This window comes from Lissotriton helveticus, chromosome 6 (assembly GCF_964261635.1).
Source record: "Lissotriton helveticus chromosome 6, aLisHel1.1, whole genome shotgun sequence".
Lineage (NCBI taxonomy): Eukaryota > Metazoa > Chordata > Amphibia > Caudata > Salamandridae > Lissotriton > Lissotriton helveticus.
This window is the reverse complement of record NC_136067.1, coordinates 149,853,134-149,880,092: the sequence shown is the minus strand read 5'-3', so window position 1 is coordinate 149,880,092 and position 26,959 is coordinate 149,853,134. Positions and strand designations below refer to the sequence as shown.

Genomic DNA, 26,959 nt, shown 5'->3' with positions numbered 1-26,959 from the left:
TGCACAGATCTTATTGGACACCCCAAAAGGCTACCCAAAATGAATACCCAGACTATTAAGAATTGTCCAAAATGTGGAGCGAGGGATGCCAATGATATCCATGTTTCATTCATATCAATTAGACATTTTGGAGTGAAATCGGTAAGAGTATTGATGGAAGCTTAAAAACGGCTATTACGGTAAGAACCTTTAAATGTCATGTTTGGCATCTTAGATAATAATGAACTTGGAACTATTCTAACAAAGAACCAGAAACACCTCTTGTTTACACTTATATTAACTGCTAAATGTAAGATCTGTATAAATTGGATTCTTCCCTCTCCCCTAAAGGTAGAAGATTTGGTTAGGTCAGTAGACAAATTCAGGAACTTGGATAGACTTAGAGGGGAAAGTAAGCGTACAAAGTACTGGGGTCTGTGGGACACTTAGGTAGGAGAGGAAGGGATGTCCAATAATTTAAACCAACGCGATCAGGAGCCGCATGAGGTTTAAGGGAGCTGGGACAGCAATCTATAAACTCATGTAAAGATGGTAATTGTTGGCATAAAGCCATGGTCTCCTACCTCTCTCCCAAGGACGCATAGCAAGAGGTGACCCTGTTGCTTTTTTCACAACCAGATCGCATAAATGAGGACAACAACAAAAATACACTCAACATGCTTGCCACGTTTGTACTCCCTTCACTCAATTCCTACTCCTGAAACCAGACCACATCAGCCGTTCATAGACTGAAGACTAGACACACACCTCTAGAAATGTTCAGCATTGCAAATCCACATGAATCCAGATGTAATACATCTCCTCTCAATGTACACCCAAGACTAAGCATTATGCATGAGGCAACCATCTCTCGCAGCTTAAGCTAGTGTTACCTTCTACCATGGAAAGACCCAACCGGTCAGGATGTCCCATATCATGCTACCCTTACACTACATTTACTCCAGCCCTTAACCTATGCTCAAAGGAGCCCAGCCTGTCCTTGGTCTCTAAAATACTGCACCTCTCAAATCACAATGCCAAGCCCTTTTACACTACCACATTGGTCTGTTGCTACTTAAAGCATTGCCTAGCAACTGGGAGTTCTAGGTTAGAATTGTTATTATGGTAATAGGAATGTACTGGTCACTTGAAGCGGCCGGTGCAGAGAAGCTGGAAGGACTACTAAGAGCTCCAGACAAACTAGTACATACACTTCTTGCCTACATGTATTTGTACTTAACAAATTGGCAACGCTTTGTCTGGAGCAGAATCCACGTGATTATTCAGCTATTGACTAACTGGGTTTTAATTGGATTACAATTCTGCATTTTAAAAGGACTTCCTTCATACTACTATGATTTTAAGCTTAGTTACAGTTACTACAATTGGATGGACTGTCCTGGCTTTGTTACGATTACCTACTGGATTTACTTTAAAACTGTAATCAAAAACATAATTTGTCTCTACTTCGTTCCTTTCACGGAGCATACTCTTGCACACACTCACTGCTCACCAATTCAAAGTTTGCTAAAAATTTTATGCAACGCATTGTCATACACAATGCCAATAACAAACTTAAATGCTGCGAGACCTATTGCATTGTAAATGCTTGTTTATAAAGATGATGCTTTTAGTCTAGGGGATGTAGATAGGGCATTAGACTCTAAGTGAGGGACGAGCCCCGGGGATGGACTGCATTCCTGCCGAAGTGTTCTTAAACGATAGGCAACGTTGGCGGAAATACATTTCCTATTTAGTAAATGCTATAGCCCAAGGGATGGCTGTCCCCCACTCCTGGAAGGGAGCAGAAATTGTGCCCGTGTATAAGAAAGGGGACAAGGCTCAAGCAGGCAATTATAGGCCTATCAGCCTTATAGACTCTATTCAGAAGATTATGGGCCGTCTTGTCTTGGGGAAAATTCAGGCCTGGATGGAGGACAACAACATCTTGAGCCCACTCCAGGCCGGTTTTCGCCCCAAGACGAGTACGATTGACCAGGTATTTCGGTTTGTTATCCTCTATTGGAGGACGGTGGTCTTGGGGAAAGGGACATTGTACGCAGTGTTCGTGGACTTGTGGGCGGCCTTCGACCTGGTGCCGCGACAAAAACTGTAGCGAGTCCTGGAGGGATTGGGGATGGCCCCGGAATTGTTGACTCTGGTTGTGCGTTTGCACGAGGACAACTTCGCCCGGGTCCGGTGGGGGCTAAGAGGAGAGGTGACGGAAACCTTCCCGGTTGAGCGAGGAGTGCGGCAGGAATGTGTCATGGCACCCACCCTGTTCTCACTCTTCGTGAACTAGGTGGCGGACTACCTCTCCTTGGAACCAACCGATGCCCCTGTGATGGCGTGTAACCGTGTCCCAATCCTCATGTTTGCGGATGACACCTTGATAAGTCTCCAAGACACCGAGTGGCCTTCAGCGGGCACTCCGTCGGTTTGGAGAATTTTGTCGTTTGCACGGACTGGAAATAAACACTGCAAAAACAAAGTTTATGGAATTCAATTATCGTAAACCCTCCAAGACCTTTAAACCATACAGAGGACGCATATATATGGATAATTGCCCACTAGAGCAGGTTGATGCCTTTACTTATTTGGGGGTGACCCTGCAGAGGGACATGCGCTGGAACAGCCAACTTGATCTGGCTGTACTAAAGCACCAGCAGCAGTCAGGTCTCCTCCTGAAAAAGTTCAAGAACTCAATTACGAAACCTTTAAGTCCATTTCTCGAGATATATGGTACGAAGGTATTAAGCTCGGTCCTTTATGGTTCCGAACTATGGTGATTTGAAAAGTTAAAAAGCCTGACATTGGCAGAAAATGAGTTCCTGAGAAAAGCCATAGCTGTCCCGCAAAGTACTCCATTAGTACCACTGATGTGGGATCTTGGGAGGAAAGTAGTTAAAGACCTAGCTACTCTGCGTCCATTATTGTATTGGCGCAGAATATGCACCACTGAGGAACTTTTGCATTACGCTCAGGGTCTAAGAGATATTATTGAAATAGACTCCTTCAAAAAAATAATTTGGCTGAAGGAAATTAAATCCGTTAGTAAGATTGGGAATGAGAGAACTGTGGGATGATCCCGCAAATGCAGTATTTCCTTCTAAGAAGCTTTTGAAAGCCAGCTACTGGGAGATGACTATTACAACAACAACATTCACAAAAGGCCTCTCCTCTCAACTTCCAGGTAGATTTCTTGAATTCAAAGCTCGACCAATGATGGAACCATACTGGGATGCTATTGAGAACCGGATTGATTGTAAGGTTTATTTTCAATTCAGGTTAGGTACTCTCCCGATAAAGGTGTTTACAGAACAATGGGCAGGAATAACTGATGACAATAAATGCCCGTGGTGCAGGGACCAGCAAGAATCTGAAAGCCATATCTTGTTTTTTGTCCCAGTTATGCTGCACCTCGAAAAAAGTGGGTGAAACCTATATGCCGATTAATTGGAACACGCAGATATAGGGAGGCACTGAGAATCTTAGCCACAGACCCAAGTCCCCCTATTGCTATAGCCAAGTTCTTGAAATGGGCTTGGGTTATTCGCTCCAAGCAGTAGTTCTGCATAGGTAATGATGCCCTTTCTTTACCGCCCTCGATTAGCTTAAACTGAATGGATTATCGAATAACAAAGGAGAAATTGTTCGATTTTAAAATTATAGATTTGTGTTTATGTAATGATAATATTCGGCAGTTGTCTTGTGGAAGTTTAATCATATTTTTAACATATGTATATAAATGTACTTTGGTATTTATCTTACCCCTTTTACTTGTAAATATTGAATGTTTTATGAAATGTTTTTATGACTTAATTGTCGAATAAAGATTCGATAAAATTGAATGTGGAGAGATATGTGAGGAATTGTATTCATTGTTCTACAGCTGACAAAACCTTGCAAATCTTACGTCCTATTATGTCGGAATGTGTACCACCTCAGTGTCCTTGGGACCCTATAGCTATTGACTTATTTGGACCTGTGGGAAATGAATAAAAGTATGTTATTGTTTTACTTAATCTTTAGTCAAAATGGACAGTTGTTGAAGCAATCAACACTTGTGATTTTAACGATTTTGGATAAAACATTTGTATCTGAAGGGTTACCTAGGACGTTTTTAAGCGATAACTTCAGTTTTTATCTAATGCTGCCAAGAATTATTTTGAGAAAGTTGGTGTTTTCCATAAAAAAACACTTTATTATACAATCCTAGCGGGATGGCGCCGTAGAAAGGTTCAATTGTGTGATAAAAGGCGTTCTTCAGTCGGCGTGTAATGCTAGATATGATTGGGAGACTCAATTATTCAAGGCTGTGTGGGCATACAGAGTGACTAGAAATTAGTTAACTGGTCTTTCGCTTTTTGTAATGATGAGAGAACAGAAACCGAGATCCAAGTACAATCCAATTTGGTGTTATGATTCTAATGTGTTGCCATTGGTCTGCTTCCTTGGTTTGTAACAGATTGGTGGAACGTCATGCGAAGGTTAAGGCATAGTGGGATAATAAACGCGGAGCCAAGCTTGCAACTGTTGATATTGGTGATTGGGTCCATATTAAGAAACCTTGTAAGGCAAAAAAAGGTGAAAGTCAATTGTTTGAGCCAGAGGAAGTGGTGGAAGTGCTCAATAATGCTGTGAGAGTTAGGAGTGGAAAGGTGTGGAATATGCATAGTGTTGCTTTAACTTCCTTGCTGTTTGGAGGTGATGTTTCACAATCCAAAATTCCTGGCAATTTTCATTGGCTGGATGAGGACTTTGATTGTAGGAGTGTAGGTATGGCTGGTGTTATTGTGAATACTCCTTGTGATGAAGTTGTGGAGATGAAGGTGTAACTTCCTGTCGAATGGACTAGAGAGTTCTGTGAGTGCGAAATGTGCAATTACTCAGTCAAATAGAGATGTGGGTCGGAATGAGACTAATCCTTCTACATCTGAGGTTATTGTTTATGATGAGCATAAACTTGAAAGATCTAAAAGACCTCCAAAATAGTTAGAGGATTAAGTACTTGAGGGAGTCAAGGCTCGGATACCTGAATGACAATGTAAGGTAATTATTCGTGAACTTTTAAATTATCCTGTAATGAATGTAGTTTCTTTCTTCGTTCCATTTTTGTTTTATGTTCCTTATTATTTTATTATAAGAAGGGGGATGTCACCACTTTAATGCATCTGGCAAATGCTTATCTGTATTTGGCAAATCAGGCTTTCCAATGGTTCAAGTTTATTTCAGTGTCCTAAATGATCGGATGGTACAATATTAATGAGAATAATATGACTATCAGCTTTTTCAATGTCGATTCAGCTGTTGCTTCGTCAGAGCTTTCTTGGAATTCTTAGAAAGAACCTAGCAACATGGATCTTATTCCAGGGATCCAGGATATTCTAGCTGGTTTCATTGAGGAAGTTAGGTTAAGACCACTAAACGAACAGATTTATGTTAAGAGATTTTATAGCAATCCCTTGAGCAAGTGCATCCTTGGAGAGTGGGTAAATCGACACTTTGCAGACTGCTTATGGACTGAACATCTGCCTGTAATATTCACATAGCCATCACCACCTTTAAACAAAAGAGATATGTTAATTCCATTGGGATGAAAACCTATGCCTGTATTTCAGCCAGGGGAATAGTGGGCTTCGGGGTCTTGGTCAGTCGCTCAAGCAGAGTCAACCGTGGTGGAATGCGTTGCCTTGAATTTCTCAGTGGAGCATGCAACAGGTTGTGTAATTTCTTTTGCTTTTTTGTATAAAAAAAATAAAAGCAAAACTGATGTTTTCTTGTGAGTAAAAAAAAATGGGGATGTCTTGTGTTGCTACTTGAAGCATTGCCTAGCAACTGGGAGGAGTTCTATGTTAGAATTATTATTATGGTAATAGGAATGTACTGGTCACTTGTAGCGGCCGGCGCGGAGAAGCTGGAAGGACTACTATGAGCTGCAGACAAACTAGTACATACACGTCTTGCCTACATGTATTTGTACTTAACACACCTATGATTTATTCAAACTATTCTCACCACAACATTCTACACTGGCTGCTCCAAGCTCATATCCTTGACCCCCAAATAGCTCCATGGTATTTTCTCTATTATATCGACAACAACAGTATCTGTAGGTGGCCCTATATATAACAAATTGTTAAAGGACAACTTTCACCAAACCTCTCACTTCAAATAAGCCAATCTACTCCGACATTTACAAAGAAACTAAAAAACACACCTCTTCAAGGATTACGTGAGTTTTCAGGAACGCTATGATTGGCCCCACGTTCAAACTAGTCCTACTATCCATATACAAGGTATATATTCGTGAATTGTTTCTTACACTCCAGTGAAACTGTGCTGTACAGTGTAAAGATGCTTTCATGCCGGGGTTACGCCAATGTACATATATATTTGATAACAAGAATATACCAAAAAAAAGACTTCCATTCATCTTCAACGCAGCGGCCTTTCAATGGGTGATGCCAACATACTCATGACCACTGGGTCAAGTCTAGCATCACTGCTCTTGCAGGAACTTCTAATAACCTCTCAATTGTCCTCGTTAAACATCCTGTGCTACCCAAATCTGCACACATCACTTCAAACGAGGACCTTCTAACTAGCCTTGAGCTTGCTCTACATAGCTGTATCAAAAAAACAAATTCCCCCCATTTATCACCTTGTTGCTGATGAGACTCAAATTATAACATAAAATGTAAATATGTTAGACTTACATGTCATCCTGGTCACCCCAGCGATTGCCTCAATATCCTATGAATGAGAAGACCACACAGTCTATTGTTAAACCTTACCAAAACATTCGTCCATGGCTTTCAAAACTATTCCAATACTAATCTCTCCCTTACGACTATTCTTTTAACCAAATACCCACAATAACTGGTCAGTCTTAGTTCATTAGAAAAACAGTGCTCCCCACTGGTATTGCCACACATCACCTCTGACTGATACCACTTGCACATCATTTTCCTTTCCACACTAGCAAGACACCAATTAAGGCTCTAACTATGAATCTCACAAGATGAGGCACAGGGTCACCTACCACTTCCTTGATTTCTGCATGCTGACAGTTCAAGGCCTTATCACGCACCGTTGGAAATCACCAGAGCCCCCGCAGCTAGTGGCCAGGAGGCAGTCACTCCTGGTATGGGTCCAGGCTGAGAGCGCTGCACAGGGAGGATACTTTAAGGCTGCATAAATACCCCATCACTGCCAACTAGAATACCATGACCTCATGATTTTCAAAATGAAGAACATAGGGACCCGTGTCCCCCGGACACAGCGTTTGGGGAACGCAACGTGGATGCGGAGACCTGATATGACATTTCACACTGGGCACACGATGAGATGACAACCCTGTCGGAATCAATTGTTACAATGCATGCTGCAAGTCCTACAATTGGTCCGTCATGAGTATCTAGCTCGTTAATTAATGCTTTATCAGACACATACTGTCATTCTCATATTACTATGACTTCTTTTCCGTTGAATGGGGCAATACAATGCACCATAACATACAAGGACTTGCTAACGTTCTGCATGCTGTATTTGTATAATAATGGAAACGTATCTTACACTGGTAGATAGTCTACTTAATCTGGGTTAAAACTTAATAAGGGCCCGATGATGAAGCATGTCACCAACCAGGTTGGTGAGTGAGGGCCTTCTATACAAACCTAATTGGTTTTGTATCCCTGTATTCCTTTCTCTCGTGGTTGTTATAATTATAGCAATTACACTCTTCTTGTTTGAAACATTATTGCTGGGGACTAAGAGTATACCTACCTCTCCTTTTGATGAATATTAAAACTTAATAAACAATAACGAAACTCCCTGGATCAAATTATGCAAATTCCAGGTATGAAAGTTATCCAGATTTATGTCAATATTCCACAAGCCCATTATGCTATTCATTGTGCATGTTACTTGCAACCTGGCTATACATTTCGTTTTCTTCCATTGAGGTATTCTAATTACCCTCTTCTTTGGACCATGATATTAGAACAATGCAACCCACCATATGTGAGAGCATACTGTTGATGATATACTTCCACCATTCTTAAACATGCAGTGCTGTGTTGTCTTCGGTACTACTGCTTCCTTCAAGGATTCAATACTACTACTTTAAAAAGTATTACATTTAAACACGCTTTAGCTTCTCACAGTTCAACCATCTAGTCCCCACTACAGATATGAGACATACTAAATGGTGACCCCCACAAGGTTCTATAAACTTAAAGTACACTAGTCCTGTATTTTGGTGTCAACACTTCATTAACATCCCCCGAAACTGCAAACTCCAATCCATCTCAGCACTGCAGACATAGCTGTAATATTCAAGTGACACTCTTGCACCTTTTCATTAGAACATCTTTTCCAATGACCCAAGACATGACTCCACCTCCAAGCAACTTTATATAGGCCACAAAAGCACACCTCCAATTCAAGGATCATGCAGAAAATACAAAAGTGCATCAGTAACAATTTCTGAACAATTGCTTATGTATTGTATGCCTCTTCTTCACCATCTACTCCTCATTTAATAATACAACCTCAAGCCATCTTCATGCACATAGAGCATTAAAAGTTGACCAGTAAATGTAAGTAGATCTATAAAAAAAAGTTGTATGTACCAAACGAAGCAGTCAATGTAAAGCAACTCTGTTCGACACTAATCAATCCTTCAGAAAAATACAAAGTAAAACACTTGAAATAAAGACGACTGCGATGGAAACAACCAGTAAGACAATTATTAAAAAAGAAAAATTAGAAGGGTAAAGTTTAAATATTTGCAGCTACAAAATCTAGTACCTGGAGAAAAGCTATCCTGGTAAAATGGACACAACAACGTAACAACGAGGTTAAAAAACAGCAATACATTTGTCAAGTGTGGTACTGGGTATGATTCCTTAACAAAAGCTTTAACAGTAACTATTTTGCCAAAAAGAACAGCTTCCATTGGTGCAACCCGAGAACATTTAAACACATGTTCTTGGGGCTTAGAGAGCTGATCTCTGTGTAAGTACTGCAACTGCTAAAATTCAACAACAAAACTTTACATAACATTTTTACCGGTTTAGGCACAAAAACGTGAATGTGCAAATTTCACAAAATGAACGAAGTAATACAGAAACAGAGTCCAGAATAAATAGCACCGTAAAAGCATGCTTGAAAGGGTTAGAAACTGAGAACACATTTCTAAATAGTTATAAAGCTTGTTAATAGATTTTCACAAAATAACACCATGAAATGGTGTTTTCCTATTCACACGCTGATAAAAAGTAATGAATTTAAAGGTAAGGCCTAACAATTCTATTGCCTCACTGCAAATGCATTATACATAGATTGGGGTGCAATTATGCGATAAAAGTAGTTAGGAAATTGAAATTTACAGGATGTGACAGATGCCCCATTATATCAATTGAAAATGATTTTAGTAAAATGGTTTTAAGAATAATTTCCATATACAGATACTGAAAAAAGTGGCAGTAGGCCATTGCTAACGTTGGTCAATTTCATGTAATACACATGTGAAACATTTTTTCTTTTATGAAATTTGATGCATTATATTTGATTCTAATTAAATTTTACTAATTTACAGCAGATGTATGAATTTTAAGCTTCAAACATTCTTTCTTGAGCTGCAAGTTTTCCTGTAGCAAGCATAATGATTCATAGGCATTTGTACAAATGCTGCATTATTTGTTCTGTGCATATTTCCTTACATACAAAGTTCATTCTTTTGAAGTTCACTGTGAGATGGCTCGTGGGAAAATTAACTAACCTGATGCCATAGTCTGTTACATTGTATGTTTCTTACTGTTGACAAACATGCGAGGCCCGGAAAGCCAAGTCGTTCACATGAAGTGCTTGGGAAAGAATGGAGGAGTAACTAAAATGTATTCGGTGGCTACATACGTAGACTAATCATACGATGGACTGACTGGTGGAGTGACACCACATCTTTAAGGTGTCATAAGGACTAATAAGATGAAACCCCAAAGGAGGGGCAATAGCGCAATGCTATTTTTCTTTGTATGGACACACATCCACTTAATGCCATACCCTTTTCCTTTTGATGCATTGAATTGGTTTTACCTTTCTCTTCCTTTGAGAGGTAACTGAACTATTTTCCTATGATTTTGTAAGCATCCTTTAAATCTCTATATTGGACTGCCTTTTTACTGATGCAGCTGCTTTTATGCAGTTGGCCAGTAATCCTTCATTGCTGAACTAAATGATTTTTTCTCTTTTTCCCTATGCTCATGGACTAAACGTGAGAGGACTTTAAGATTCCTTTTACTCTTGTTTAAAATCTTTAGATGCTGTTAAAGTCAATAAAACTATCCTTCTGCCTTTAATGATGGTAGGAATCTGTAACCTTGCATCTGATGTTTGTTATAAGCCATCCTCTTTGGATTTGAACTTCTAACCAAAGTGTAGTCTTGCACTACATGCTTTAATATTCTTGTGTGAGATGCTTAAGAAGCTATTTGAAGGTTAAACCTTAAACTATTTAGGTCACTTACGCTGGTTCAGCATTAGGTTATCATTTCTGCAGATATATTCTTGTCAAGGCTGTCTGCAGATGTGATCAGCTGTGTACTGTAGCTGAATATGCAAGCGGGGAACAAACTTGACAATATGTATAGGTCTTTGCCAACATCCTTTAAGTGCTTCGATGAACTAAGGGGGACAATATAAAAGACCTAGGCATCATAGGGAGGGACATCGATGGAAAAGGTTTTTATCTTGCCTTAGTAGTGTACAATGGCAACTCCATACAAGAAATCCAAAACTGACGATAAAGCAGAAGCTCTTCTCGTACGATTAGACAGCAAACTCCCAATGGGAGGTTCTACGTTTCTTTCTGGAGATAGTATCCTATACTTTTGCTAGGGGTCAGAGCAGCTGTCAGAACTCGCACAGCGGGTCCCCGTTTTACGGCAGCATATGGACAAATAAAGGGAATCTTTAGAGCACTGCAAAACGGAGCAATGCAATCGCTTTTAACAAGCGAGTGTACAGTTAGTCATGACTAGAGACTCGTCTTAATGAGGATGGACAATACCGTTGCCAGTAATAGTTTTGGTGTGACAATAGATAGTTTCTTTAAGGCACTATCTTTTAAAATATATTAAATAGGACTATGGGCAGTGAAACGTAGCAGCAGATTAAGGGTACCGAGTGGCCGCCAGGTACAACTTCAGTACTCACGTTTCTTAAATCCGTTCATGAATAGCTCATCCGGTCCAGATTTTTTAATTACATTATGGGGCTACTCGTTTTGGTTTAACAAGAGGGTAAATATGACAGGAAACTTACAATCCAGAATATAAAAACTGGACTTGATAAAATAAACAAGCTTGCGCTTCACAGATTATAGAGCTCGAGAGCTACCTACTGAATGACATGCTGACACGGGGCAGAAAGTAGAATGGAGAAGTATTTATTCAAAGTGACGCGTTCCACAAGCATAAAGTGCTTTCACAAGCGTACTACACGTGCTTGACATGTGGTGGGCTGAGTTTTGGGAAGGTAGTTGACAACCGGAGGGGACAGACTGCAGGTCTTGAAAACGTTTCAAGGCACAGTAACAGCCCACCAGCGGGGTACGGGGTTTTATAGGAACCTGCCTAAAGTTGCAGAAAGAAGCACGTGTGGAGTGGGGTAGGGACCAATCTGACGTGTGTCAACACCCGTATTACAACTCTTCATGGAGCGCTAACGCTGCCCGCAAACTCCGATCCGGCGGACGTTTACAAGTATTCACGCAACAAGCGGCTAACGCTGCCTCCGCACCCAGTACCGAACCCGCTCTTACCTTGTCGGCCCCCGGCCTGCCCCCGGGTGACCAGCACAGGCAGGTGCAGGCGGCGCTGAGGTGAGCGGAGGGCACATACTCCTGTCGCAGGGCGCCGGTGCGCGTCTCCCAGACCCGCACCCGGCCGTCCGGCGAGGACAGGGCCAGCAGGTCCCGCCCGCCGCCTGGGCTGAAGGCGAAGCAGGGCCCAGTTGAGACGGGGTCGCTGCTATCAGCCGCCATTGCTAACTCGCGCGAACAGCCACGTGTTCTTTGGTGCGCATGCGCGCAACAGGCTGTGAGGCATGGACGCATGGGAGAGGCTACTGAACCATGGAAAAAGACAGAGGACCATCTCCAGAACACGAAGAGCTATCGTTTGAACTGAGGCTACATTCTGAGCGGCCATCTTGCAAGGGAGTTTCTCCTCGTCACAGAAACGAACTCTTTGACAGCAATCATGATTCATTTTCAATATATCTTTTATACTCGGACGCGGGTCTTTCGTTTTAAATATAAAGTAGCAGCTGTCCTGGGAAGTGGGCCACTCTGTTGTCCAAGCTCGTAGTTGAAAGAGCGTCTGTATGTGCACATCGTAAAGACATAGACATCATATTGTATTACAAGAGAACATTTTGAGCGTTAAGCATTAGTTGAGAGGATTCTCTGGAAACCTTTCCAAGTGAGAAGTTCACACCTTCCTCCAGAATGGCCCTGATTCCTACTTACTACTGTAAGGTTATTTGCATCCCTGTAGGGAATTAAACATGCCCTGCAGGAACAGTATTGTATTTAAGGTACAGTCATAGGGTTTTGTAGGGGATAACAGGCAGACCAGAATGGTGCTGTCATTACAACAAAGCAAATACAGACATCAATTCTCAGATTGTCAGATAGTCGAAAAGATGTTTTGTGCGCGTATGTGTCAAGTTTCTATGTTTTTAGAGTGCCTTTTGTAAAGATGTGATGGAGATATAAAATATAAAAAATAAGTATTTATTTTAGTGCTATAATAAAAGACCCTCTGGTGCAGATAAAAAAGCGTCCAGCTGTATCAATCTCCAACCGCTTCTCTGCTAATTGAAAAACAAGCTTACAAACACAAGTTCTAACATTACACCAATGTATTCTAATGACCCAAGTCAACTCTAAATTCTATAATAAAGATAAAGAAAAGACACAATACCACATTTATCCTTTTAACAAAACAAAAATAAACTATTACTCCAAAATATAATCATAACATTTCTTAGGCATCTAAAATATAATCATCAAATTTCTTAGGCATCCTAGAATTGCTCTTTTGTAACACAGAATTTTCCTGTATCAAGGAATCCATTCTCTCTTCTACATTGGATTCAGACACATTAGATTCCGTCTGACTAGTTCCAGGTATGTTGAATCCTTCTTTCACCATGTAATTTTGAGGAAGAGTACTACAAGTGCCATTCTCATCAAACCATACATCACCATCTTCATCTTTTCCCAAAAATATTCTTGCCCCGGCTTAAGAACCACCACAGAACTTTTGCTCCACCAGCCCTTGTTCTTTAATAGAATAGCAGTATCAGTCACTCTTTCTACTTTGAAAGGAAGAGTGAATCTAGATGAACCCTTACGGTTCAATGTTGGTTTAATAATACGTACCCATTTGCCAGTTTCCACACTTTTACTCTTTGTTTTGTGATACAAATCATGATAAGATTTACCAGAAATGCGAGAATCTGTTATATTCCTTCTGGCTTTGGCAATAGAGGTTTCAAAAGTTTCCCCTCCAGCTTCTTTTTTAAATAGGGGTGTCAACAAAGATCTGACCTGTCTACCTCTCATTAACAAGTATGGAGATACACCAGTACATGCATTCGGGGTTATGTGGTAACTCCAAACTTTTTCTTTTAAAAATTCAAAAACATCAAGATTGCTTTCCAAAGCAGCTTGGATCCCTTCTTTTAAAAACCTGTTGGCCCTTTCCACTTGACAGTTGGCACGGGGACAATATAGTGGCGCTCTCTCAGAATGCACACCAAATTTCTTCAAAAACAGTTTAATCTTAGTAGAAATGAATTGTACCACATTATCAGATAAAAGAGTGACCGGCACTCCTTCAATTCTGAATATATGCTCCAAAAATACAATGACTTCATCAGTAACTGGATGTTCCACAGACGTGTAATACATCCATTTGGAAAAATTGTCAATGACAACAATTAAAAATCTCTTTTCCCTGCCTAAACACTCATAAGGACCAGAAAAATCAATAGAAACCTTCTCCCACGGTCCCACAGGAGCTTCCTGAACAGATAAACGCTCAGTAGATACTTTCCACTGTTTATCAGATTTGACACATACAGAGCAATTATCCACAAACTTCTCAACACTTGCATCCATGCCTGGCCACCAATAGTGAACTTTGAGCAATTTTTTAATACCAGATACTCCAGGATGTCCAGAATTAGCTAATTGGATATGTTTATTCCTGACACCAGCCGGTGGCACAAACAAATCCTGCCTTAATAAAATGCCATTTTCAATACTAAATTAGTTGGGAATCTCTACATTTTTACAAGGCGGCAATCCCTTGGTAACAAAATGCTTGACCTTGGACAAAATAGTATCAACTGCAACTCAGTTGTTCCATTCTGTTAGACCTGTCAGCCTTGGGGTGATCTTTCCCCGTGACTTTTCGCCCTAGCCTCATTTTTTCCACCTATTTTTTGTTGGTTCTTAGGTCTTCGGGCACCTTTTTACAGCTAACCTGTGTTAGGGTGCAGGTGCTCTCTACTTTCAACATGGCTGCCACTGGCCCCTGCTACTGCAGCGTGGTTTTTTTAGTGTAGCACCCTAGTTGCCAGGAGCAGGCTGGGTCCCCATACATTGTTGCAACACCAGCCACCCAGCCCCTGTCCATAGTTAGAATGAGGGAAGCTCCTGGAACCTTCCAGAATAGGGGAGGTACCAACTGCCCCTGCCAACTGCCAACTGACACTATATAAGGAAAAGGAGGGAAACTTTCTAGTCAGTTGGGGCATCACTGACCTGGGGAACCCACGCAGGAGTTTTAGGCGGGTGGGCCTAGTGAGGAACCTATGCTACTGGGAGTGACAGGATTTAGGTGCTGCCTCTTAAGCTCAGTGAGGTGTCCAAAGCTATCCCCCTGATCTGGCCCAGTGGTAGGGAACCCCAGGGCCCATCTGTAGTGACTGAGGAGAAATTCTTCAGGCCCTCAACTCATTCCCCCCCCTCTTCTGCAACTTCAAGCAACAAGCAACCAAGGGCGCAGAATCATCCAAGTGCCAAGAGACTTACTACATGAGACAAGGTACTGGACTGACCTGCCCTGCGCATCCCCTGCCTTCAGCTGGGCCCATCTGTCTTCCCCTGACTGAACTGTGTGATAAGCGCTATAATTTGCCCCATCCTGCCACAGTTCTGACTAAGTTGTGGAGCGCTGTAATTTGCCCTCCTGCCCAGCGCTGTGTTTGAGGCTGCCTGCCCTGTCAGGGATCATCGAAATTGCCTCCCTGCCCTGCCGGCCCCTAGCGCTGAGAAGCACTCCCAAGCGCTACCTGCCGTCACCGCGCTGTGCACTGAAGCACCTATTGCCCGGCCAACTCACCGCAGGAATCTCCTCAGAGGGAGCGTGTATTCCCTCTCGGCGGCCCCCGTATGCCAGGAAAGGGCCGCCGGAATTCTCAATAGGCCGCGCTGGGCCTGGAAGTACCCTCCGGCTGGAGCGCCGCTCTGGCCTGATCCCCTCGGTGGCCCCCGTATACCAGGAGAGGGCCGTCGCATCGAAACTGACAGGCCGCGCTAGCCCTGAAGCCGCCTTGGTCCCTCATCACGTGACGGGAGACGTGACCGCGTCATCGGCCGCGCCCCCGCCTAAGCCGGGCAGCGATTGGCTGCTGCCCCGCGCCCCTGCCTACCTTCGAGGGAATCCCAAGATCGACGCGGAGGGGGCCGTGGAGCCTGAGAGCCCCCTCCGGTTGTCCCCAAAAGCTAATTCAGCCTCGCCCCAGCGCCGGGGCTCCTGAACTGCCCCCGCGTCGTGCAGGGACGGGTGAGGCCCCGGACGTGCTGGAACTCCTACTCCGGTCCCCTGAGTCTGCGCAAGGGCCCCGGAGGGCCGAAGAAGTGAGGTAACCCCCTGGGGAGGAGGGCGGTAGGCCAAGAGAGGCCCGAGGTCACCCCTCCCCGGGGTTAACTGTGACTGGGTCTTGTTGGCCCCCCTGTTCCGAATGTGCCTCATTTTATCGTTTTGCCTACAAATTTACCAGCCTGCATTATTCAACGTGCTGCATAATTACCAGCCTGAATTACTCTTCATGAATCGTATTTACAAGCCTGAAGTGTTTAGCGTGCACCGTATTTACAAGCCTGATTTGCTCCTAGTGCACCATATGTACAAGCCGGAAATGCGAGGGAGATTCACTTCACTGTACTGAATTTTCTTGCAGAGGTGGGCTCCCTTAGTATTCTGATGATCTGATCTGGGTCGCAGCCGACCCGCATTCACAAGAAGAAAGGCTTGTCACAAACGACTAAAGGCTATGTTCTTTGAAGTTCTTTGTTAACCTGAAAAGTACTTGCTGATGTGTTTTATTCCTTTCTAGGAGAAGCGACCATGAGAGGTTTGATGTGTTATTTAAATGCATTATAATTGTCGCTTCTTGTAGGATCCTCCAGGTTTATACCATTACCCCTTTGCCTGTCAAGGAGTTTGAGTTGACAGGCGGGGTCAGTTAACGTTTCATTGCATAGATGAACTAGCTGTAATTTTAATGCAAAGCCTTACTGAAATGCGTACTCTTCAAAAGAAATGCAATCTGCACATGATACATGAAATGTCTTAATGAAATGCTTATTTGAAATGCTAATGAATTACCAATGCCTTGCTCTCATTGAAAGCCTATATAAAAGATCTTGATTTTTCAAATACAACACCTAGTGTGGTCTCCATTATTGCGCCACTGTGTGTTTTACTGGACGTGTGTGTTAAGTGGCTGCTTTACACATAAGCCCCTGGCCGCCTTCCTGCTCGAGCCATGCTACCCCCCGGAGAACTGGCGGCCCCACTTCTTACACATTCTTTTTCCGAAATAGCAGAATTACACGAATCAACAGCATCTACCAAAGCACATTCATGCTGATTAATGATCTCATTCTCACATTCCTCCACAGGTGGAAGTCTAGATAAGCAGTCTGCAGTGAAATTTTTGCCTCCAGGAATATGTTGAATTTCAAAATTAAACTCTAGCAATCTAGCAATAAACCTTACAAGCCTGGATGAAGCTTTACCACTCCTGTAAACAAAAGGCTTGTGATCGGTAACAAGAACAAAAGGTCGCCCCCGAAACATTAAAAAAAAAATTCTACTGCCCATACACAGGCCAAAGCCTCTTTTTCGATGGTATTATACTGTCTCTCAGCCCCCCGGATCCCTCTTGAAATGAACAAAATAACTCTATCTTTGCCATCCACTATCTGTGTAAACACAGCACCTAGTCCGATAGCACAAGCATCAACAGTGGGTGTGAGAAAAGGAGGTATCCCCAACTAGAGTTCCTAAATTGGGATAACTGAATGTTTGAAAGAACCATTATTTAGGAACAAGGGTTTTAAATAAAAAGAAGGACTGACGACAATAGTTACTGACAACAAAAGTTACTGACTGTGGATAAGCAACAGAAGGTGTGAAGGAACATATCATCAAAAAGATATTTTATTCAAAAATATATTTTTATTTTTATCTTTATTTGGAATCTGGTTTAAACATTCATTAACGATACAACATAGGTTCTCGTAGTATATATTTGATGTTTGTTATGTATCACAATACAATTCAGTAAAAATATACATTTCATAAATAGATTTCGAGTAGATACAAAAAATAATATATGTAAACGGGGGAATTTATAGTCACAAAAACATGGCTAAAGATACTTTGACATTGCTACGCGTGTTTCGGCCTTAAGCCTTCATCAGGAAGCCATGATATATGTTCCACAATGCACCTATACAAAATACATGAAAAAATCTATATCAGTGTCAGTGCCACGTCCTAATATTTACATTATATACATATACAATACATTTAAGTCAATATTTACAAGGCTATCATTATAACAAGGTACAACAAACAATCTAAATATATACATCTATCTATCTATATACAATGTTACACACACTTCTTCGAACTATTATGTAGTTACAGCTCTAAGGACTTTGAGATCAAAAGGCTAAGGTTTGAACAAATCTGAAAAAACCAGCTAGTCTATATCCATGTTTCTATTTACATATAAGATTGACCGTTGGAGTATGTGGTCCAATCTAATTGTGACGTCCAAGGGAGAACGGAGGTGTAAAGAGAAAGATGAGCTGTAGAAAGAAAAAAGAGCAAGGGAGGAGAAGGAGGGGGAGGGAAATGAAAAGCTGGCTGGGGGATGTAAGGGGGGGCGGTTTAACAGCATATGGGTTTAGTTCTAATTTAACTAGACACTATGGATGGTATCTTACCCGTTTGTGCGGAGACCTCAATGAATGGAGGTGGACTCTGAATTATAGTGATGCCTTGAAATCCAGGTTGGGTACCGGGGCAGTTGCTTGTTACTATGGATGGAATGGGGTGAAAATTGAAATTCAACTTAACTTCCAGGACAGTGGATTTATGTAAATGGAGTCATTGCTCTAAAGGTAAAATACCTACAGGTAGACTTCGAATGGTGATTGTGTACGTTGTAAGTCTCTGGTACATATATATTTGAACTAATGCAGCGAACAGTCACAATAACTGCTGAGGGCGTGTGTAGGTTACTACAAGGAAAGAAACAACCGTGTGAGGATGACACAACACCAAGATGAAAATGCTTAGTTGCAATACGGGCTACTACACTATTCGAGATGGTGGTAGGAATTACCTAAATGCAATGACAACAAAGTGTCATGTGAGGGGATCCTGAGGAGCATAGCTGCAACCAAGTTCAAGCTGCAGCAAACATAAATAAAACTGAGGAAAGAAAACAAGATTTATGGCTTTTATTCTTCGAGAATTCTGCTATTTTAAGTAAGCTGCTGAGCTGTGCTGTGTTCTGCTGCGCAGTAAACTAGTAGGATTACCTTGATTTGTCTAATTTTTTAGCGTCGGAAGGAGTCCGTTTTTTAGCGTCGGAAGGAGTCCCCTTCGGGTGAATAAGGAGAGGTGATTCTCACTGCAATCAATGGTTTATGGAAAGGAACTCTTTAGTTATACAATCCTGAAAGGGTGTTTTGTCTGTATGTATTTAATAAATGAGTGTATGATGGTAAAGATAGAGGTAAATGAATTACCTTAGAGACCCAAAGCGACGGTCTTCACGGGTCTATACTTCTTAACTTCGGGATTGGTAACAATACATGGGGCAGCGCTGCTGAAAAAATCGTGAACACAGCAGACCATATAAATGAAACGATTCTGGGCGATCAAAGTTTCTACGGATCGGTTCGTGTTGACCGAGCGGTAGGAATGGGGCTCTTACCTTGTAATCTGATTAATGCTGTCCTTCAATAATGGGGTCAGGTCGGTCGCCGGCTCGGCTGCAGTCGGAAACTAAAAGACACTTCATGAAGGGTCTTATTTATGTTTCAGTTTCGTGCGTGTTTTTCGTAATAGGTATACCGGAAGTAATCGAGGTACATTCGGAAGCATTTGCTCTAAGGTTGCGAGCCAATGCTATTTTAAAGGTTTATGGGGCGGCCATCTTAACATGGCTGGTCGGTAAATGGTACCACGGTTGTTTGTAATTACAGAATTGGGTTCAGGGCATCAAAGAGATCAATGAAGTAAATAAAAAGTAAATGATACTTAGTAAAGTGTCTCTGATTCAAATGCTGGAAAGATTTTATCGAAAGAATTAGTGATGACAGTAGGTATCAACTATAATTGTATTTGAGGACCTGGTCCCAGGGCAGTTTGTTATTCATTCCTTGGTTATAGGTATTAAGAGTAAAGACCCAATAGACTTCCCTACATTTGCGTATTTGGGTGCTTAACGTCCCTGATGTTTTTCTTATTTTCTCAAGGATGAGCCAACGGATATCGTTGGGATTATGTTTTGCTTCCAGATAATGTTTGACTAGAGGTGCCTGGATTTTGTTAGTTCGAAAGGCTGACCTGTGCTCGGAGAGTCGTGTAGACATCATCCTTGCAGTTTCTCCCACATAACCTAGGTTGCATGGGCATAATAATAGGTATACTACATTGGTAGTCTTGCAGTTCGTTAAAGTTCTCAGTAGTATTGGTACATCATTATGTACCCAATTTTTGCTCTCAATGGCAAATTCACATGCAGTGCAAGACAGACATCTGTAATTTCCTGTGACAGGGGTACTTCCAATCAAAGATGTCTGTAAGTGTGTAGTATCTTTGGTTTGAATTCTTGACCGCGTTATTAGGTCTTTGAGATTTTTATTTTTTCTGTAAGCAAACACTGGTTTGGGTAGATGTTGTTCTTTCGGTCTGGTGGCATTAAGAATATGCCAGTTAGTATGGACTATTTGCTGGAGTTTGGCGTTCATGGTAGAATGTCTAGTTATGAATACCACTTTGTTCATGGGTTCTTTAACTTGGGGGGTGAGCAGATGTTATTTATCGAAAAACCTAGCTCTTTTGTAGGAGTCACGAACTAGACGTTTTGGATAACCCCGAGTTCCACTATCGGATCTGTAACAGAACCCTTGTCTAAATATATTGATACAATTTTGAGGCCACACATACCCAGAATCCCATCATATATTAAAGACACTAGAGACATCATCAACACAGTTGAAAATATTAGTTTCAACCCTGAGTCCCAATGGATGGTCACTATGGACATAGAGGCCCTATATTCGAACATACCGCAATCTGGGGCAATATCAGCAGTATCATGGTTCATTGAAATGTACCACATAGATTGCTCCAAAATGTTCATATTAGATTGCCTGAACATAGTACTGACTGAAAATACTTTTGACTTCAATGGCTCTCTGTATCAACAGACGAAGGATGTAAGCATGGGGGCGTCCTGTGCCCCCACTGTAGCTAATATCTACATGGCCAAATATGAGTCTAAGTACATCTACAACGATATAGCCCCCTTTAGTGAGTCTATTACATCATGGGCCCGTTTCATAGACGACGTATTTTTTATATTGACATCAGAAACTGAAGATCTTTCTACTTTTGTCTCATGGTTGAACTTATGTGATAAAAACATCTTTTTTACAGCAACATCTAGCCAAACACAAGTTGAATTTTTAGACATAAGTATACTAAGTAAAGACAATACCCTCAATGTAGACCTGTATGTTAAACCTACGGCTCGCAACACCCTTCTTCACTACACAAGCTATCACCCGAAAACACAAAAATCTAGCATTCCCTTTAGCCAATTCCTACGAGTAAGAAGAAACTGCTCCTCAGTAGCAGACTTCGATAAAAGAGCAGAAGACCTGAAAGCCAAATTCATAACTCGGGGTTATCCAAAATGTCTAGTTTGTGACTCCTACAAAAGAGCTAGGTTTTTCGATAGACAACATCTGCTCACCCCCCAAGTTAAAGAACCCATGAACAAAGTGGTATTCATAACTAGACATTCTACCATGAACGCCAAACTCCAGCAAATAGTCCATGCTAACAGGCATATTCTTAATGCCACCAGACCGAAAGAACAACATCTACCCAAACCAGTGTTTGCTTACAGAAAAAATAAAAATCTCAAAGACCTAATAACGTGGTCAAGAATGCAAACCAAAGATACTACACACTTACAGACATCTTTGATTGGAAGTACCCCTGTCACAGGAAATTACAGATGTCTGTCTTGCACTGCATGTGAATTTGCCATTGAGAGCAAAAATTGGGTCCATAATGATGTACCAATACTACTGAGAACTTTAACGAACTGCAAGACTACCAATGTAGTATACCTATTATTATGCCCATGCAACCTAGGTTATGTGGGAGAAACTGCAAGGATGATGTCTACACGACTCTCCGAGCACAGGTCAGCCATTCGAACTAACAAAATCCAGGCACCTCTAGTCAAACATTATCTGGGAGCAAAACATAATCCCAACGATATCCGTTGGCTCATCCTTGAGAAAATAAGAAAAACATCAGGGATGTTAAGCACCCAAATACGCAAATGTAGGGAAGTCTATTGGATCTTTACTCTTAATACCTATAACCAAGGAATGAATAACAAACTGCCCTGGGACCAGGTCCTCAAATACAATTATAGTTGATACCTACTGTCATCACTAATTCTTTCGATAAAATCTTTCCAGCATTTTGAATCAGAGACACTTTACTAAGTATCATTTACTTTTTATTTACTTCATTGATCTCTTTCATGCCCTGAACCCAATTCTGTAATTACAAACAACCGTGGTACCATTTACCGACCAGCCATGTTAAGATGGCCGCCCATAAACCTTTAAAATAGCATTGGCTCGCAACCTTAGAGCAAATGCTTCCGAATGTACCTCGATTACTTCCGGTATACCTATTACGAAAAACACGCGCGAAACTGAAACATAAATAAGACCCTTCATGAAGTGTCTTTTAGTTTCCGACTGCAGCCGAGCCGGCGACCGACCTGACCCCATTATTGAAGGACAGCATTAATCAGATTACAAGGTAAGAGCCCCATTCCTACTGCTCGGTCAACACGAACCGATCCGTAGAAACTTTGATCGCCCAGAATCGTTTCATTTATATGGTCTGCTGTGTTAACGATTTTTTCTGCAGCGCTGCCCCATGTATCGTTACCAATCCCGAAGTTAAGAAGTATAGCCCCGTGAAGACCGTCGCTTTGGGTCTCTAAGGTAATTCATTTACCTCTATCTTTACCATCATACACTCGTTTATTAAATACATGCAGACAAAACACCCTTTCAGGATTGTATAACTAAAGAGTTCCTTTCCATAAACCATTGATTGCAGTGAGAATCACCTCTCCTTATTCACCCGAAGGGGACTCCTTCCGACGCTAAAAAACTGACTCTTTCCGACGCAAAAAAATTAGACAAATCAAGGTAATCCTACTAGTTTACTGCACAGCAGAACACAGCACAGCTCAGCAGCTTACTTAAAATAGCAGAATTCTCGAAGAATAAAAGCCATCAATCTTGTTTTCTTTCCTCAGTTTTATTTATGTTTGCTGCAGCTCGAACTCGGTTGCAGCTATCCTCCTCAGGATCCCCTCACATGAAACTTTGTTGTCATCGCACCTAGGTAATTCCTACCACCATCTCGAATAGTGTAGTAGCCCGTATTGCAACTAAGCATTTTCATCTTGGTGTTGTGTCATCCTCACACGGTTGTTTCTTTCCTTGTAGTAACCTACACACGCCCTCAGCAGTTATTGTGACTGTTCGCTGCATTAGTTCAAATATATATGTACCAGAGACTTACAACGTACACAATCACCATTCGAAGTCTACCTGTAGGTATTTTACCTTTAGAGCAATGACTCCATTTACATAAATCCACTGTCCTGGAAGTTAAGTTGAATTTCAATTTTCACCCCATTCCATCCATAGTAACAAGCAACTGCCCTGGTACCCCACCTGGATTTCAAGGCATCACTATAATTCAGAGTCCACCTCCATTCATTGAGGTCTCCGCACCAAACGGGTAAGATACCATCCATAGTGTCTAGTTAAATTAGAACTAAACCCATATGCTGTTAAACCGCCCCCCTTACATCCCCCACCCAGCTTTTCATTTCCCTCCCCCCTCCTTCTCCTCCCTTGCTCTTTTTTCTTTCTACAGCTCATCTTTCTCTTTACACCTCCGTTCTCCCTTGGACGTCACAATTAGATTGGACCACATACTCCAACGGTCAATCTTATATGTAAATAGAAACATGGATATAGACTAGCTGTTTTTTTCTGATTTGTTCAAACCTTAGCCTTTTGATCTCAAAGTCCTTAGAGCTGTAACTACATAATAGTTCGAAGAAGTGTGTGTAACATTGTATATAGATAGATAGATGTATATATTTAGATTGTTTGTTGTACCTTGTTATAATGATAGCCTTGTAAATATTGACTTAAATGTATTGTATATGTATATAATGTAAATATTAGGACGTGACACTGACACTGATATGGATTTTTTCATGTATTTTGTATAGGTGCATTGTGGAACATATATCATGGCTTCCTGATGAAGGCTTAAGGCCGAAACGCGCGTAGCAATGTCAAAGTATCTTTAGCCATGTTTTTGTGACTATAAATTCACCTTTTTACATATATTATTTTTTGTATCTACTCGAAATCTATTTATGAAATGTATATTTTTACTGAATTGTATGGTGATACATAACAAACATCAAATGTATACTACGAGAACCTATGTTGTATCGTTAATGAATGTTTAAACCAGATTCCAAATAAAGATAAAAATAAAAATATATTTTTGAATAAAATATCTTTTTGATGATATGTTCCTTCACACCTTCTATTGCTTATCCACAGTCAGTAACTTTTGTTGTCAGTAACTATTGTCGTCAGTCCTTCTTTTTATTTAAAACCCTTGTTCCTAAATAATCGTTCTTTCAAACACAAGCATCAACAGTAACATAATGTATGTATTGTATGTATGTATTGGCATATTTGTATAGCGCTGTACTGTCACCCAAAGGGTATCCTGGCGCTTTGATTCAGCAAGCCGAAACCACCAATGCAAGATCACACTGCTCTTGGAAACAGGTGGGTCTTCAGACCTCTCTTAAAGGATAGAAAATCTCCCTGACTCCTCTACGATATCGGGAGAGAATTCCATAGTCTAGCAGCCGCAAAACTGAACGACCGACCACCCATCCTTACCCTCTGAACTCTGGGAACCGTCTCCAGATACGCTGAGGAAGAACGTAGTCTCCGGGAAGTTGAGTACCATGAGAATAAATTCTGCAGCAAAACTGCACCCTGTCCATGCAACGCTCTGAAAACCAGGCAAGATGCTTTAAAAAGGATTCGTTGATGGACCGGCAGCCAATGTAAGTCCAAGAGTGCCATGGAAGAAGAGGCAGCGCGCGAGCGAGACAGTGCCAACTTGGCTGCCATATTTGTACCCACTGCAGCTTGCCCACCAGCGTACCAGGCGCCTCCAGGAGCAGTGCGTTGCAGTAATCCAACCTGCTTAGAATGATGCCCCGCACTACCTCAGGCCTAGCCTGCGCTGGGAGCAGTGAAAGAACCTTACGTAACATCCGCAGCAGCATCATGCAAGTAACTACGGTTTTATTGATAAAAATGTCCAATTGTAAGTTGGGGCCAAACATGACCCCTAGATTGCGAGCAGATTCCGCTGCACAGGGATGCCAGAAATCATCTGGCAAAGGACGCGGAACCCGATCATTAGAACAATGCAGCACCTCCGTTTTTGACCCATTAAACTGGAGGGAGTTGGAACGTAGCCACTCCGCTGTAGCTGACATGCAGCGGTGAAAAGTCTCTAAGGAGACAGCGTCCTTACCCTCCAAGGAAAAGACCAATTGGGTATCGTCCGCGTAGTTAAACACCGAGATAACAAAGGAACTTATCAATTGGATCAGAGGGCGGAGGTTCAGATTGAATAATATAGGACTGATGGCTGAGCCCTGGGGCACCCCCTGTCCAACTCTCCGCACATCCGACCTAAAAGGCGGCAATGCCACCACCTGCTGCCTGTTGTTAAGGTACAAGACTAACCAGTCCCTTGCCAACCCCGTGACTCCGATCTCCTCCAGCCGCTCAATAAGGGTGGAGTGGCTGACCGTGTCGAACGCGGCCGACATGTCGAGCAGCACTAAAAAGGCTGCCCGACCCATGTCGACCCGCGAACGAAGATTGTCCAACACGGCCACCAGCGCAGACTCCGTCCCGTGAGCTGGCCGGAAGCCAAACTGGGCCACATCCAACCAGGTTTTATCCTCTAGGAATCTAGATAGAGATCGGGTAACCAGCTTCTCCATGATCTTAACCGGAAAAGGGAGCAAGGAAATGGGTCTGTAATTTGACAAGCAGGAAGGGTCGAGTGTGGGTTTCTTCAGGAGGGGAACAACTCCACTGGGGTCGACCAGAAGGAGCTTCCGGAGCTCCCGAACTTGAAGGGGGACAACTCATCTGGGGTCGACTGGAAGATACTTCCGAAGCACCCAGACTGAGAGGAAGACTACTCCGCTGAGGTCGACTAGAGGCTTCATCCGAAGCTCCCATCTGGGGACCACATGGAGGATCCACTGAAGTATCCCGACTGACTGGATTATTCAGTGATGCTGACATAGATGGAGTCGATCCAGCAAGTCCGCTCAGGATATCAGCGATCTTATCTTCAAAAGTAGCGGCCAGAGAGTCGCATAAGGCCTGAGAGACTGGGATGTTGTTCATGGCACCGGTCGGGTGGGAAAGATCATTCACAATCTTAAATAAGGTCTGTGATTTGTTGGTCGCCTGATTCAGCGTATCTTCCAAGTAGACCGCTTTTGCATACTTGATCTGTGCTTTATATTCCTGTAGAGCCATCCTGAAGTTGACTTTTGCTGCATCTAGATAGTGCTTCCTCCAGTCACTCTCTGCCCGCTTGCATCTCAACTTCAATTGTAGAAGATCGTTAGTATACCAAGGCATAGCTCGGTTCTTTTGTCCCTTGATCTGCGCAATGGGGCAGCTTTATCCAAGGAGATGGATATTTGCCGGCACAGGTTAGCGTAACTTTCATCAACGCTACCCTCCAGAATAAATCCCTCGGGAAGTAAAGTAGGCAGAGCCGGAGATTTTAAAAGTCTAGACCAGGATCGGGCAATTTTAGCATGTCTCAGTCCTATGTCATTCGACGAAATGGCCGGTAGGTGGAGATGAAAGGAGACAGGCGCATGATCCGTCCAGCACTGGGGCAAGATGTCCTTCACCACCACCTTCTGAGCGTCAGCAAAAACTATATCCAGGATGTGACCCTTCAAATGGGTGGCGGAAAGGACCAGCTGTTGCAGCTGAATATTGCCACAAGCCTGGCAGAGATCATTGTAGGCAGTATCCAAAGGACCGTTCTGCCACAGATTAAAGTCTCCCAAAACTAACAAACTAGTATGGGAGTTAGATAGATCGTAAATGAGATCAATAAATTCCGGCAGAGTTGATGGTGCAATACCTGGCGGTCTATAGCAGAGA

General features: G+C 42.2%; 1 protein-coding gene across 1 annotated transcript in view; it reads right to left on the bottom strand.

Annotated features, from left to right (window-relative positions):
* WDR43 (WD repeat domain 43) overlaps positions 1-12,080 on the bottom strand; it is a 481,702-nt gene extending 469,622 nt beyond the window's left edge. Inside the window, exon 1 of the mRNA XM_078647513.1 lies at positions 11,807-12,080. Coding sequence (XP_078503639.1) covers positions 11,807-12,028 — 222 coding nt within the window. The 5' untranslated portion in view covers positions 12,029-12,080. The remainder of the gene's footprint in view (positions 1-11,806) is intronic.
* Positions 12,081-26,959: the final 14,879 nt, after the last annotated feature.